Genomic DNA, 16,131 nt, shown 5'->3' with positions numbered 1-16,131 from the left:
TGAGTTTGGAATTTTTGCAGAGCAATTTGGCTTGTTGTACAGAACATAGAGAGATTTTCAGCAGGGCAGGAGATGCAAAGAAAATGCTTATGGACTATTAGCTTAGAAGCAGTAGGTATAGGGGATATGGGTTGGGAAAACCCACATAAGAAGGTTATGATTATCTCCAGGTTTAGGTTGGTATGAATGGAACAATTCAAAAACACATGTGACAGATTTGAGATCAATTCAGAGGAAGAAGGATGACTGTGAAGTGTCAAACTTGAGTGCATAGGAAATGGTGTACTTTGTTAAGGAAGGTGGAAAGGGAAGTGACCAATTTTAGTGAAATACCTCTTTCTCCCAACTTGCTGAGAAATAGTATACCTGCCTATGCTTTTGGGATTCTTATTTGGCATAGTTGCTTAGGTACTTTCAGGAACCCTGAAACATTTGAGAGGTACACTAGGAAAGATCATCTCCAGAACAACATACAGGCAGGGGCCCATTAGAACATCTCCCTTTGTTTGATGAGGAGAATGGGTAATTGATGGAAGACTTTTAGGATGATGATCTCTCTTGAGTATTGTCCAGCCCTGTTCTGTGACACCATGGACTAGCCATGCAAGGCTAATGCTGAGCTGAAAAACAGAGAACTAGATGATATTACCTAATAGCAAAGATCTTTCTCCTCCACACTTTCCATCCCCTTGCCCTTTGGTCATGGGGAGAATTTGACATTTATTCATTGCTTAGTGCTCCCAAGGGACCTGGTACTTGTTAGGAAACCTAAGATTCCCCTAGACAGTGATGGCTTTTAACAATGAAGACTCTGAAAATTCTGGGCAGGTCACTGATGTCTCATGGCATCATGTGACAAAAGATTGTCTAAGATGTCTAAAAGCTAAAGAATGTGATGTTCTGTTCTCAGAATTGAATGGAGGCAATGCTACCATTGCTTCCTTGTATTATATTTCTAAGACTGTAAGTGAGACAATATGGTGGCATTAAATAGTATTAAAATGTATCATTTTTTATGATTTTGACTCTAACTAGTAATAGTTTGATTCTACCCAGTGGTAAGAACCATTTAAAAAATTTTAGTACCAGATTGTGTGAGTTTTGGGGCCAAAATGAAAGAAAGAAAAAAATATTTGTAACCAGGAATTTCAAGTTGTAATGGTCAAAAGCCCCAGCAAAGGAGCTGGAAACAAATCCCCCCATTCCTCTCAGTGCCAGTGTGTTTAGAGTTATAGAGTCACACATCATTGATTTCTGGGGTAGGATCACAATGTTATATCACCAAGATGTTAAATAAAACGTATGTGTGTCTGTGTACATGTGCACATGTATGTGTATGTGTGCATAAGTGTGCTATTGGATTTTGAGTTACTGCTAACTCCAGAACAGATTTTGATACTTTACATTTGGTTTATAACATTGTTGACTAATTTGGGATCTTTTGTTCCTTGGCACCCATTTTCATTAAATTGATGGTTTGCCATGAAATGCACTATATTGTATACTAGTTTAAAAGACACTGGCCATTCAGAGAAGTATGGTGGAACTGAACAATACAGAGTTCAGCAAGGCTGAAGCCCTGATGGCTTGGTTTATTTGTGTTCCCAAGTAGTGAGGTAAGATCATGGCTGAGGGAGGAAGAAGATGGTATGAAGAATTACCTTGCCCGTGTTTAATCCTTCTAAAGAATTTAATGGGGGCAGTTTACACCAGTTCAAAATGATCAACTGGGAATTTTTAAGGAGCTTAAAGTCTGGTCAGTCATTTTGCTTGCAAATGGAGCGAGAGGGTTTTCTGCAGATCAAGCAGAAGAAGTGGTGGCTGTTAGCACAAACCCACCAGGAAGCGAAGAGAGCCACAGCAGTTCTTGCTTAGTGGTTTTTGCAATCATGCCAGAAAGATTTCTTTCTTCCTTCCTCCATCCTTCTCTCCCTTCCTTCTTTCCTTTCTTCTTTCTTTGTTTCTGATAGATTTCTGATGTCACTAAAAGTAGCAGGCATGAGTTTGTTAAAAAGGAAGGAGAAGAAAAATGGGGACACTGTAAATGAAAAAAAGTGCATCCTCTTAGAGAGGACAGAGTCAACTCCTACTGCCAAGCAGTTTTACTGGAAGTTCCAGGGAAGTTTCCAGAGAGCCTTGACCAGGTGCTTCTCTTGACTATTGACTGACAGCAGGATTGCATCAGACTTCCATGTCTCCACTGCACATGGTAAATATCCAAGGCAACTCTGAGTCACTTTGGCCCACCCTGATAAGCTCTAATTTTCCTGTGTTTCTGAATTCTGTGTGGTCTATCTAAGAGTCATTAAAGTCTCATCTGGTGCTCTCCTTTAGGATAAATTGTGCAGTACTTATTGTCAGGAAGGAGCATTACAGGTCTGCAGATAATAGGTTTATTGCTAAGGAATTTAGCATGTTCTATTGACTTAAGGTAGGCAGGGCTGCAGGTGAATTGCTTTTTAAAAGAAAATGTGAAATCAGCACAGTAGACCCATTTCATAGAATTATCCCCTTAACTTATGTTCCCCTATTCACATCCGTTTGTTTCCTATTGGTGTTGATGCCTACAAATCCGGAACAGCTAAATCCAAACCTTAAGCAACACACATAACAATACATAACAAGCCTTATGCCTTAAGTTGGGTGAATGATTGAGAACTGCTCCTCTGGGGAGATTTCCACAGTTGTGATCTGGTTCCCTGGTCCACTGCAGAGCACAGCTCCTTCACTAAGCAAGACTTTTGTAACTAAGTCCTAGACCAGAGGCTTGATTCTGGGGATCCAATAAATCAGGTCTCGCCCCTTGCCTTAAAACAGAACTAAATAGAAAATTAATGGTGGAAAAAAGAAAAGGAGCTTGGATCAATATAGCTATACTGGGGAGACAAGGGGGACCCATGTCTAAACCCTGAGTTTGAGGGGATGACAATAAGTTGGAGGTTTGATTGAAAGGGGATTGAGGGAAAAGGTTGGGGTTTGCATAGCTGGATGGTTTGCAGAGCTACCAAAGCAGGTGATCTTGTTTAGGTGTGGTCTGATTCATCATTATCTCAGGGTTTGTCAGGAGGAGTCTTGTCACATGGGGCCTTGTTACCACAGGAAAGTTGCCATTATTTTGCACATAGTTTTGACTTATGTCACAAGATGTTTGTTAGAGCTTTTTTTTTTTTTTTTTTGTCCCTGGAATCCAACATCACTCTAGAAGAGAATGGCTCAGGAGAACTCAGAAGGAGAGATAAAAAGAGTTACAAAGATAAGATGGAGTCAAAATGAAGTTAGTTCAGTGACTGGGTTCTCCTTCCCTTTCATTGCTTTGGAAAAGAGGACTGGGCTGGTTATTGCAGACCATAAAGTGTCACTTTGTCTTCATCACCTTCAAGGGGACAGAGCCTAGGCAGGATTTGATTCTAATTTTGACAATAAGTCTTGAGGAAACAGTGGAGGAAAGGATACTTATTACCACACATAGAAGTAGGGAAATGGTGCTGCATGAGTAGACCTGGCAACCCTCAAATGCATATGGCAGGGCTACTAAGTGTCAACTGCAGTGAATGACACTTTATTTTTTGGCTTATTATTTAGCACTGAAAAGCATGTAGTGGAGATGATTACAGTAGCACTTTGGGAGACTGAGGTACTCTCTGGCCCATGCTTTGGAGAGATACTATGCGTGGTCTTCCACCAGGCTAAACAGGAAACCTCCAAAATCCATATTGCCCCAGAGAAGGATGACCAGCCCTGAAAAAGTCCACTGTCCAATAAGGTGATACTTTCTTGGCGTTTTTAAAGCTGCCTTTTGGATTTTCTGGACCAAATAGCCCACTTTTTCTTTTGAAGAAAATGAGAGTTTTTTTTTTTTTTTTTAAATATGGGAGTGGAGGGAGTAAGCTAGTGTGGTAGTACAGTGGGTAAATAAGGAGAAGACTTGGACACTTATATTGCAAACTCTCCTGGAGGTTTCAAGTAGCATCATTAAAGGAGCTTCATTTTTAACTTCATCTTCTTTGTTATCACCTAATCCTCCTGAAGTTATGGCAGAGACTCTGCGATAATACCTGACCCTGGAAAGGCCAACCTGCCAAGAGAGTGGATAAGCAAATTGGTCTAGATAGCATGTTGACTTTTGTATTAATGCAATGGTTTTTCTTTGTTTTAAGGGATATTTATTACAGTGTTAAATAAAAGTGTAACATAATAAATGTGTAGAATAAATGTGCAATAACAAAAGAAAACTCTTGGTATAAACTTCAGTTTCTGTACTCCTTTTTTATACTACCTGGCTTTTCCCATAATATTATTACAGCAAGACTGTGTTAATTGTGCATCTTTTTAAGAAATGTGACTTTGGTTAAGTAAGTCTTAGCATAGTTTTGAATAGTTTGGTTTGGTTTTATAGAGTGTTCTCTATAAATATTTGAATGCACAAATACCAGATGTGCTATTTAGAAAAATCATATTAATGTTTTAGTTTTTAAAAGGAGGACACAGGTTAGAAAGGATGGGGAATGTGCAGACTCATATTGCAAAAATAATCTACAACCAATATAATCTAAGTATGAACAGTATAAAATTAGCAATTTAATTTATAGACTTCAACAGTTTCAATACATGCATGTTCAAATGTGCTAACCTACTGAAACTAGCTAGAGCCTAGATATTTTTTCTCTTCCACCATTTCAGGTAAGGAAGAAACTCTTCCTGAGAAAATAGTATTGAAGTGTCTTATTTGGCAGTGTGGTATCTTTTGGCCTTGGTATGTGTCTATTCTATAATAGGATAAGTAGTTCTCCCTAGAGTTTGGTCATGTGGATGCCCACAGGAGATTTCAGAAATATCGTGTATATCACCAATTGTCTAATTTGAAGAAAGCATTTTTAGTATATCCCTCAAGGCTGACTATTTAGCACTTCCACTGTTTTTTCTTCTGGCAAATTTGGGTCAGTACCTGTGGTTTATGAAGACTGGAGCACACTTGGGCTCCAGGTATACCAGGAATCCAAGAGTGGTTGGGAGCTGGGGGAGTGAGACAGGTCTAGAAAGTAAGAATGGAGTCAAGGAAGAACAATTTTCATGAAGGGAGTGAGCTGACTCAAGTACTACCAGTGGTAGATAGATCAAATTTGTTGCCAAGTTTCATTTACCGACTTGTTGAATTTGAACCTCCTATTTCTGCTCCAAATACCAAGGTTAGCAGTGGGATGTTCTTACAGGTAGTACAGACTTGTTAATTTGTTTTGTTAACTTGTTCTTCTGGCGGCTACTTTAATGACAGTTGATTTGGCTCATCACAAATCATTATGCCTAGAATAAAAGCAACTGGAAACCTATATTCCACTGATAGGGACTCAGTGGCATCACTAATTCTGAGGCTTGCACGATAGTTCTAGTCCACAACTGCTAGTTTAATAGTGTCATGGGGTTGAATGATGGAGTGCTAACCTTGGTTAATTTATTTTATGTTATTATTTTTTTTTTCTTTAGAGTACTTCTCACCTGTAGTCAGCAAAATCCTGTGGGCAAATTGATATTCTGTGCAGGCAGAATAGATCCTGACCTTGAGTTGGCCTAGGTGTGTTTTTTACTGTTAAGAGAACATAATTCAGGATGAAAGCTTGTCCTAGGAAGAAATGGAAATCTAGGTAGCTTGGTGAAGTTTTCAAAAAATGATAAGAAATTCCTGTGGAATATATACAACTCAATGGTTTAGAGATATTGGCAGTTTGAAATATGATAAGGAAGGTTTGTGAAAGCTGATCATATGAGTTTTTTCCTTTATTCTGTTGATTCAGTTAATACTGATTTATGTATATTGAAACATCCTTACATCCTTGCAATAAATCTATTTTAGAAATGATGAATTACATTTTTGATAGGCCTTTAGATTTGATTTGTTAGTATTTTGTTGAGACAAGGACAGAACATACAAAAACTATAAGCCAATATTTCTGATAAACATAGATATTGGCCTATAGTTCTTTTTTTTGTTGGTTGTGTTCTTGTCTCCTATTGATATCAGAAGGATGCTGGTCTGGTAGAATGAGTTTGGAAGATTTCCCTTTGTTTTAATTCTTTGGAATAGTTTGAGAAGAATGGACACTCATTCTTAAAATTTGTTTAACCAGGTATGGTGGCACATGTCTGTAATCCTAGTTTCTTGGGAGGCTAGAGCAGAAGGATTACAAATTCAAGGCCAGCCTGTTAGTGAGATTTTATCTCAACAGAGGCAGAAAAGGCATCAGATAAAATTAAACATCTCTTCATGATAACATCCCTGAATAAATTAAGTATAGAAAGAATATATAACAACACAAGGAAGGCTATATGTGACAAAATCATAGACAGGTACAGAGTGAATGGGAAAAGCTGCAAACCTTTCCTTTAATATCTGGAAAAATACAAGGATATCCACTCTCACTACTCAACAGAGTACTGGAAGATTTAGCCAGAGCAATTTGACTACAGAAGAATTAAAGGAATTTGATTAGGAGGGCAAGAGGTTAAATTATATGTTTGTAGATGATATGATTCTAGGTATAGAAAAACCTAAAGACTCCACTGAAAGACTATAAGAAGTGAAACAATTTCAGTAAAAGATACAAAATCAATATGCAAAAATCAGTAGTATTTTTATATACCGATAACAAATTTGCTGATGAGAAATCATGAAAACATTTACCCCATTTATGTCAGCAACGAAAATACAAAAACAAAAATTAAGAATCTAGGAATCACTATATCTAAGGAAGCAAAAGTCTTTTACAATGAAAATTACAAAATACTGACAAAAGAAAGTGAAGATACAAAAAAAAAAAAAAAAGTAGAAAGTCCTCCCATGCTCATGGACTAAAGGAATTAATATTGTTAAAATGTCCATACTACACTAAGTGATTTAAGATTTGATGCAATCTCCATCAGAAGACCAATGGCATTCTTCACAGAACTAGAAAATACAATCCTAAAATTCACATGGAAGCACAAATAGCTAAAGCAATCTTAAACAAAAAGAATAAAGCTGGAGGCATTGCAGTATCTGATTTTATGACATACTACAAAACCACAGTAACCAAAACAGCACAGTGCTTGCATGAAAACAGACACATAGACCAACTGAATAGAATAGATATCCCGGAAATAAACACTTACACCTATGGAGATCTGATTCTTGATAACAGGGCCAAAAACACACATTGAAAAAAAGCCAGTCTCTTCAATAAATGGTACTGGGGAAACAGCACATGTAGAAGATTGAAACTTGGCACTTCTTTTACCCATATAAATATCAAATCAAGATGGACTGTTAAGCACCTCTTCTAAAAAATGCACATTAAAAATTAAAACATTAGTCAAAATTATATTATGCAATGAGTGATTCCTTTGGAAGACAGATTTGAAAATGGATTATTCTTGCAAGAACTCTTAACCCCTGTCCCCCTAAAATATCTTTGAACTTCAATTTTGAGAAGACTCTCTTTAATGCTTGTCTTCATGAAACCCCCTTTTAAAACAGCAATGCCTCTAACCATTCCACAGCTTTCATTAGGTATGATCTTAATAATTGTACAGTGCACATTTGACCAATGCTAATTGGGCCCTGTTGAAATTGTAATTGAGCTAATACAGCTGAGTAGGTTATGCATGCAAGCATATGAATTGTTGGAAAAAACAAACAAACCTATTTGCACATAAAAGTTCCCTGGACATCTATCAGAGTTGTTTAATGAGCATATGACCAGAAACTCTGTTGAATATTTTTAAAGTTAAAATAAAGTTCTAAAAAGTCAACTCTTACCAAATGCAGCAAATATAGATTACAGTAAGAAAAAAGCACATTTTTTTGTGTGTGCTAAAACATGTTACCAACATTTTTTTTTTAGATTGTGGGATTCAATTTCTTCTTCATTTCTTTTTTCTTTGTTCATTCTCCACCCCCACCTCCCACCCCCCTCTCTCTCTCTCTTCTCCAATCTATAAAAATACAGAATATAATCTCACATTACAATATTCATATTACAATATTGTTTACAATCAAGATGTCTCCCAGAGGAGAAGGCAAGTACCATGAAGAATGTCTGTTATAAAGTTAAGATTTGACTGTACAAACCTATTGTGTGTGTGTTTTAACTAGGATTCACAGTAAGATCCAGTTTTTTTTCTCCTGTCAACAATTTATCCATCAATGCATCATATCTTTTATGGGTTGATATACCAGACTCTATACTATTTTATCCAACTTATCTTGTTTAGGCTAGAAGATAGTGTGGCAAATATGCATGCTGGAAAACTTTGGGTTCTAAGAAGATACTACTTTATTTTTGGTGATGGAATTCAATGTAACAGTCATTTCTTGCTCTATATAAAGGAAAGGCTGCAAATGGAGAATGACTTTAGTACACCAATGGTTTGAAGGTAAGAAAAGAGAAGAAAAATTCAATGTAAAAAGGCCCAGGGCAAAAGAATGGGGTAATGGAGGGAAGATGGGGAGGGTGAACAAGAGCTGAGTAAATTCCATGGAGGTGGGTGGGGAAAGGGTGGAGCTGGGACCATTGGCTCAAGAGCTGAGCAAGAGCCCAGAGAATATAAAAGGCTGGTTGAGCCAGGTAGGAAAAGCAGGCTGAAGCCAGGGAAGCCACACAGGCTCAGGTCTGTGGGTGAGATCTGTTGCATTCTCTAGAGAAAGGCTGCCAGTGCCAAGAAAAAAGGCCCAGATGTCTCACCTGTTCTTGGTCCACCTCCTAGGAATCTGGCTGCTGCTCAGCCAAGTTTCCACAGCACCCCAACCAGGATGGTGGGAAGAGGTTGTTCAGATGTGTGGTCGCCAATTAGTCCGAGAAGTGATCAACATTTGTGGCCATGCCACCTGGAACAGGCCAGTGAGATATCCCCATCGGAGATCTGCAGGTGAGAGCTTTGGTTTGCCTAGGCTTCCCCCATCCGCCACCAGTGGTCCATCACTTCCCATTGGTTGCTATGGGCCTGCCAACCTATCCAAAGGGGACTCAGGAAGTCTGAGATGTCATCCTGCTAGTGGTGTTTGTTGCCCAGCTTGAACCTTTCCTTTATAACTTGCTTTTATTGAAAGAACCTCGAAGGGAATCTTGCCAGAGGGAGGAGAAATGCAAGAATAGCAAAAAGCCTCATCTAAGAGATACTTGGTATTCTTTTCACCTGGTACCATGTCAACACTGTGGGGACATGGGGGAAGCCACAGAAGAGGTGATGCTGCACAATTTCCAGCAGGAGATAGGTACAGTCCTGGACCCCAGAGGAAAAGCTGAGTAGGTCAGGTGGCAGGCATGATGGTAACCTAGCTCCTAGGTGGAGCATCTCCTATTCAAAGGAAAGGGGGCAAAAATTGAGCTGGTTATCTTCTAGTTTCTGTACCAAAGGATACATTGCAGCATGGTGAGACCTCTGCTGGGGTCCTGAAAAGTGAGATAGCAAGTGTCTTAGAATTAGTGACTATCCTTCTTGTCAAAAACTGGCAGTGGCCTATGCCACGAAGATTACCTCCACTCCCTTTGAATGTACCTTGTGGTGGGAGCCTGGCCTCCCCACCTTTTGAATTGGGTCTCGTACTTCAACTGTGACAGAGGTGATGGAAGAGAAACAAAAATGACTCGATGAGTAAAGAAAAAACATAAAGGACACCAGGGAAATGGGAAGCTTGCTTCTTAGACCAGGAAAGCTGAAGACTTTATTGTTGCTTTCTAAAGTTTTAGAAATTGCAATGAATACATTTTTTAAAAGCAAAATCTCAGAACTAGGAGCAGTTCAAATATGGATTGGTTTTTAAAAAATATGTTTATTATTTCTAAAGCATTTAGGAAGATTAAATGGAAGCCAAGTTAAAGAAGCAGTGAAAACCCATAGAGGGTTCTATTAAATCCAGAGAAAGCAAGCTCAATTACCAACAATTAAGTGTTTTATATTTTATATGGTGTATGTAACTTATCACAAACTTATCACAAAGTAGATTTGTGATACCATTTGCATATAGTATACATAAGTGATCCTCATGTAGAATCAATGTGTAAAATAAATACATTTACTTTTCTTTCTTTTTTGAGCATGAAAATGATTTATTGATTAGACATTTGATTGTTTTAAGCAGTAGGCCTATTGAAGATAGAATTACATAGCTCATGGAATAGAAAAAAAGTTCCATCCAGCACCTGCATAATTTCATATTTCCTGGGGACAATTTATGCATTCTGTATCATAGCCTCACCCTAAAACATCTACAGTGCTTGATGTTGATGAACTTGAATAGGATATAAGAAACTTCACGGATGCTCAGTTTGGCAAGTATCATTAGTGATATGACTTTCAGAAACATTCTTATGCACTAGAAATAGCACTACCTGCAGTGAGTCTTTGAAAATTAAAGAAAAGAATGCCATTAAATATAATCTTCAAAACAGGAAGGAAAAAATATATATCAGAAACAATGTTGCAATGGGATTTTCTTTCTAGGAAATTAAAAATGTAACTTTTAATTAATAGGTGATTTGTTGGTATTAAAAATCAGAGAAAAAAACAATTTAACATAAATGGAATTTAAGAAAGAATGCAGGACTATTAATATGGAACAAGAGCTTAACTTCTTTGGCTAACTTATTAAAAACTGCCAATTGAACATTTTTAGTCAAATTTTATTTAAAAACTACAGCAGATCAACATTACAATTCAATAATCTAATCTAAGTATGCACTTGACAATGAAGCACATCTGAGTATGGAGAGAGAGAGGGAGAGAGAGAGAGAGAGAGAGAGAGAGAGAGAGAGAGAGAGAGAGAGAAAGCTAGAGAATATGAGAGAGAAAAGGGAGGAAGGAGAGACAGAAGACTTGGATTGTCAGCCTGTTGACCCAAGAAGAACTGAGATGTCTAATTTGTTCAGTTGAGACCAGGCATCATGTCAAATCTCCATTTTTTTAGAAGGCAATTAAAAATCACAATTTCAACAGCCCACAAATCAAACAAAAATATTATAGAAAGAAATTAAAACTATGTTCAAAGAGTTTTTTCTCCCAGCTTGTTTTCAGCACCCCAAGGAAAATAAAAGCATCCATGACTATCACAGATGAAAACAAATGTATGTCATTGGAATCAGTTATTTTTCTCTGAGGTATTATTTTCCTGAGGTATAAAATCTATATAGAAATTTGATACCATACTGTAACAAATTGTATTCTCTCTCTCTCTCTCTCTCTCTCTCTCTCTCTCTCTCTGTGTGTGTGTGTGTGTTGGATATTGAACTGAGGGCCTTGTGCATGCTAGGCAAGCGCTCCACCAACTGAGCTATATCCCCCAGCCTCAAATTGTACTTCTCATAGTTCTGTTTTAATTTTATTTAAACCCTGTTTAATATAATTTTTTCAATGTTGTTTTAATGATCTGGTTCCAGTTCTTTTATATTTGCTTTTATGTCAATAATTAATATACTGGCTACCAGTTCTAATCAGGAAAAAAAATCTTGATAATCTCTTCATTGACAGCACCCAGCAGAAATTACTGATGTGCAAGCAAACCATAAAAGATGCAGCTCTCTAGAAAGCACATTGTGTTGACTATTTCCTTGTCTGAATATTCTTTTCCATGATTCTTGATGAGAGACTGTTTCAATCTTGTAAACATCAGTGTGCGAGTCTCACTACTATGCAGTTTCACGTTCTTGGACAGGAAGTGAAAAGCTAGAGAAGTCTGAGTTTTAATGGCTGATAAACCTTATATCCTGTAGAGGAGGAAAACACTTTTCCTTTTTTGCTACTTAAGAATGTGGCAGAAACGCATGCTGAGGTAGTCCATTCAATCCTTATTTTTTTCTTTTCTAAAAAATTTGGTCTCAGAATATTTCGGGAAGGGTGACATTTTGAAGAAGACACTGCTGGGACCAGCTTCCATTGAAGTCTAATGCTGGGCACCTAGCTGTCCTCTTCTGTTGCTTTATCCAGGCACAGATTACTATTCACATGCCACAGGGTTAATTTCACTGGATCATATTCCTGGAGCTGGTTGCTTTTTAGGTGGTGGCATTTGAGCATGGTAACTGGGCCATTAAGTTTGGATACATCCAAGCAAAAGTCATCTGTTCTAATTTCTTTATTGGCAGTATAAGAGAAAACCTGATTGCCTCCCATACCATGAAAATTAAAAATTCCAACTTTTTCATTTTCTCTTTTAGCCATGTTATCTAAACACTAATTTGTTTCCACATTTCATATCTCTCCCAACGAAAAATAGTGATGTGGAATCTGAGAATCAGGGTAAATATTCTCTAAGTACCAAGAAAAATGTTTGTATTGTAGTTTGTGTCTTAGACCAAGTCTTGAAGATATATCCCCATAATCTATCTTTGTCACACCTGGAGAAATTAGATAGAAAATATTTTTGAGTTCATCCATTTATACTTCTGCAAGTTGTTTATTATTTTTATTGATAATTTGCCCTGTGCCTCCTGGAAATGTGTATGGATCAGGTAACTTTCCAAAACACATGTTCAACATGTGAGAAAGTGACAATTTCCAAAGTTCCTCCACATTGCCAAATCTTAAAGGAGATTTCTAGTTTTTCCTCCTCTCCAAATATGCATTCTAGCATCATATGTTCCAATTTCCTGACCGTAATCTCTGTCTATTGGAAAAAGGTCTCCTGCCATTGTAGGTGATCTACCAGGAAGAGTCTAATCATCTTTCCTTCTGTTCATTTCTCTCTGGGAAACAGGATACCAGCAAAAATTGAGCTTCCAGTTGAATCCACCATAGGTCATATCAGAGCTTGCCATGTACTCAAAAGTATCATCAGTGATCACGTCAATGATAGGACATATCACTGTTCTCCTGTCATGTTTGATCCTTGCTAAGAGAGGCTCCAACCACCCCACTGTGCACTGGTGATGAACATCTAAGAAGGTGATCACCTGGCCTTTGGTCACTGTAGCTCCTTTCAATCTAGCTCTGATCAATCCAGAATGCTGTTCCATTCAAATTACATGATCTGGCACTTTTATTTATTTATTTTGTATTTTTTGTGGTGCTAGGGACTGAACCAGGGCCTTGTGCATGTGAGGCAAGCACTCTACCAACTAGCTATATCCCCAGCCTGCACTTTTAGTTTCTTCACATAATTCTCTAGAGGTCTTTTCAAAAAGTCTCTTTCATTGGCATCATTTACTAGAACAGTATCTTCTATCATGAGCTTGGTGAGCGATTAAGGACACTATGGACAGTTCACAGAAGTGTCCTCCAAGCCTCATTATGGAAAACAATCACCACACTTGTGTAGGAAGATTATATGGATACACCTTTGTTTTACACCCTTCTAACCTAACATCTGGTAAAGATCTGTTGTTTGCAATCATCTCACTTGCCATTAAATTGAACTGATTGATTTTAAACATCTCTTTCATCTTTTCTTGATCCTCTTTAGGAATGACAACTGGTTTCCCCATTTCTCCAGGACCTTCATGAGCTTTTTATGCTGGCTGTAGAACATTCCTAGCAGGAAGTCCTCTCTCATTTTTCTCATCACATTTGTTGCATTCATTGAAGTAAAGCAGCAAGAACGTATCCAACAGTACCCAAATTAAGGAGGTGGCTAGGACCACCCTGCAATATACAAATTTACTCATGGCACTTTAAGTCAAATGCAAAATTTAAAAAGAAAACACACACACACACATACACACACACACACACACACACACTATGAAAATTATTCCAATCCAGTTTCATCAGAAATCACATTCACACCCCCAAAGCGGTTTTTCACATGAATTTCAAATCCATGTGTCCCACATCTTCCTGTTCCGTGTGCAGCAGTGGTGGCTGCAAGCGATCCTCTGGGCAGTCTCTGGCAGTCACAGCGCAGTTCCAATGTGCTGCAGAGAAGGCGCTACTCTGGGGCTGCAGTCCGCAGCACTGCACATTTACTTTTCTTTATGGGATTTAAAGTATGATTTAAATTTATTTTCTACATTGTCAGAGATTGATATAATGCCATTCATTTCATAATTCTTGTATAATAGTTATAAAGAATACCACAGAATCTTGGAATTTACTAATTCAAACTAGGAAAGATGAGATTGCTTTGTATTTGCTTTTTGTTTGTGTTCTTCTAACCTGTTTCTCTTTTCAATATCAAAGTCTATTGACTTGGAGTAAATAGTCTGGGGAAAAGTGATTGCTAAAGAGATTTGTGAGAGACATATCCTCAGCTAATTATATCAGAGCTCTTGGAAATTCCTCATTTTAAACTTTATTCTGAAGCAGTAGCTTGCCACCATGAGTTTGGATAGGTTAAGGTTATTATGGTCCTCTTTAAGGGTTACTATCATAAGTAAAATTTTTTTAGTAATGGAAAAGATTAAAAAATCAAAATCCAGCATGGAGCACTGGCATCGACAGTTGTACTCCCAGCAGCTAGGGAGGCTGAGGCAGGAGGATCACCAGTTCAAAGCCAGCCTGAGTATCATAGCAAGGCCCTAAGCAATTTAATGAGACTCTGCCTCAATGCAAATTTTCTTTCAGTGTGGTACCTCCAATCCATCTTTTCTGTCCCACTTTGATTAGGCTCTTATGTATAAAATATATTTTCCACTGCTTGAACAACAAAGGTTAAAGTAAGATGACAAACAGTAACTAATATGTGACCATGGCAATGGGGTGAGAGTAAAAAGCTGGTGGAGGCTGCAGTGAGCTGCAGGTGCCTTCAATATGATGTTGGGATGCAGTTTAGTGGTTAAGTGCCTCTGGATGCAATCTCTAGTACCAAAGGAAAAAAAAATTCCATCTTTTGTTTAAATTAGTGATTCAATGAACAGCATGACATCAGAAAGATGAGAGATGAATGTCAAAGCAAAGAGGGGATGACGAGAAAAAGAGGTGACAGAGGACCAAGTGGAGTAAAGCAGAACTTTGACAAGATTATATTACTTTAAGCTACTCAAATATAAGGAAACTGGGTTGCTTAGATAGCAGGATACTTGCTGCTTCTTGTTCACTGTTCAAGTATATTGAGGAAATGCCTTCGTTTTTGTCTCTTCTTACTTTTACAGTTTTCCTGATGATTCTTGACATCAATATTTTCTCCCCCTCCCCACTTATTTTTTTAAACTTAATAGATATCATGCCGTCCTCCCTCAATGAAGATGCAGGTGCCTTCAATATGATGTTGGGATTCAGTCCTAATTTGCCACAACAGCTGAGGGCAACACCATCTGAGAGGCTGCCATTGTCACTAGAGCTACAACGACAAGAACCTGCAATAGAGGATTCAAAGCCTAGTCCTGAAGAGTTGAAGGATATTATTCACAATAGACAAGGGGAAGCAGAAAATAGCCTTTCAAAATTAGAATACTTAAGCTTGAATACTCATTCCCGAAAAAAGCGACAGATCAATGAAGATTCGCTGACTGAGAAATGTTGCCAACGTAAATGTACCAGAAGATTTATGCTTAAATTTTGCTAAGATGAAGCTAATTGTGCACATCTTACCTGATGCTCACATGTATTCTTGATGAGATTTTTACTGATATCTCTTTCTGGCTGCATGATTATTAGAATATGAGAAATGACTATATTGTTTGATTTTTTTCATTTGATGTGAAAGGAAATGTACTTTCTGTTTTGTAGTTTCTGTGAATAAAACTTCTTGTGCTGAAAGTCTTTTTGTCTTTTTTTTTTCACAATCTGATTACATTATTGCTTTTTAGTGCTATTAGTTAATTTTTTTTTTCAATCTTTGTCACTTTACCCACACATAACTCATTTTAATGCAATGCCTAACAGAAGTTACATAAAGTGGACCAAATGCTTTTATTTACATTAATTCTTAGATTAGATATGCCTGAAACCACAAAGATTTGACTCTTTTAATTTTTAAACATTTTTATGTCTTATTGAATAATTCATTAGAAGCAGTCAGATTGAACACTCACCTTTGTTTAATTAAGGACATATAAACTAAGGTTATATTCTCAGGTGTAGGTTTTGAGAGACAAAAATAATTTTTAAAGGAGATAAATGGATAGACATATATAGAAGAGAATAAGCAACTCAGTATCATATATATTACAGAACTAACTCAGTAAGGAAAGACAGTTTATGCTTAATGTTTTATAACTTACAAACCAT

General features: G+C 37.4%; 1 protein-coding gene and 1 pseudogene across 8 annotated transcripts in view; one reads left to right on the top strand and one right to left on the bottom strand.

Moving 5' to 3' along the window:
• Positions 1 to 15,660, top strand: part of LOC114098856 (prorelaxin H2-like) — a 34,630-nt gene extending 18,970 nt beyond the window's left edge. For 3 of the 8 annotated variants that reach the window (XM_071600431.1, XM_027943084.3, XM_027943091.3), the window contains exons 2-4: positions 8,360 to 8,406; positions 8,737 to 8,898; positions 15,120 to 15,660. In XM_071600431.1, coding sequence (XP_071456532.1) covers positions 8,360 to 8,406; positions 8,737 to 8,898; positions 15,120 to 15,466 — 556 coding nt within the window. In that variant the 3' untranslated portion in view covers positions 15,467 to 15,660. Of the gene's footprint in view, positions 1 to 2,061; positions 2,210 to 8,076; positions 8,134 to 8,244; positions 8,407 to 8,736; positions 8,899 to 15,119 lie in introns of those variants that run through there. The other 5 variants (XM_027943086.3, XM_027943085.3, XM_027943090.3 and 2 more) reach the window with 4 other exon arrangements.
• On the bottom strand, positions 11,844 to 13,628 carry LOC114098855 (polypeptide N-acetylgalactosaminyltransferase 1-like; annotated as a pseudogene).
• Positions 15,661 to 16,131: the final 471 nt, after the last annotated feature.

This window comes from Marmota flaviventris, chromosome 13, assembly GCF_047511675.1.
Source record: "Marmota flaviventris isolate mMarFla1 chromosome 13, mMarFla1.hap1, whole genome shotgun sequence".
Classification (NCBI taxonomy): Eukaryota; Metazoa; Chordata; class Mammalia; order Rodentia; family Sciuridae; genus Marmota; species Marmota flaviventris.
The sequence above is the reverse complement of the archived record's forward strand: the minus strand, read 5'-3'. Positions and strand labels throughout refer to the sequence as shown.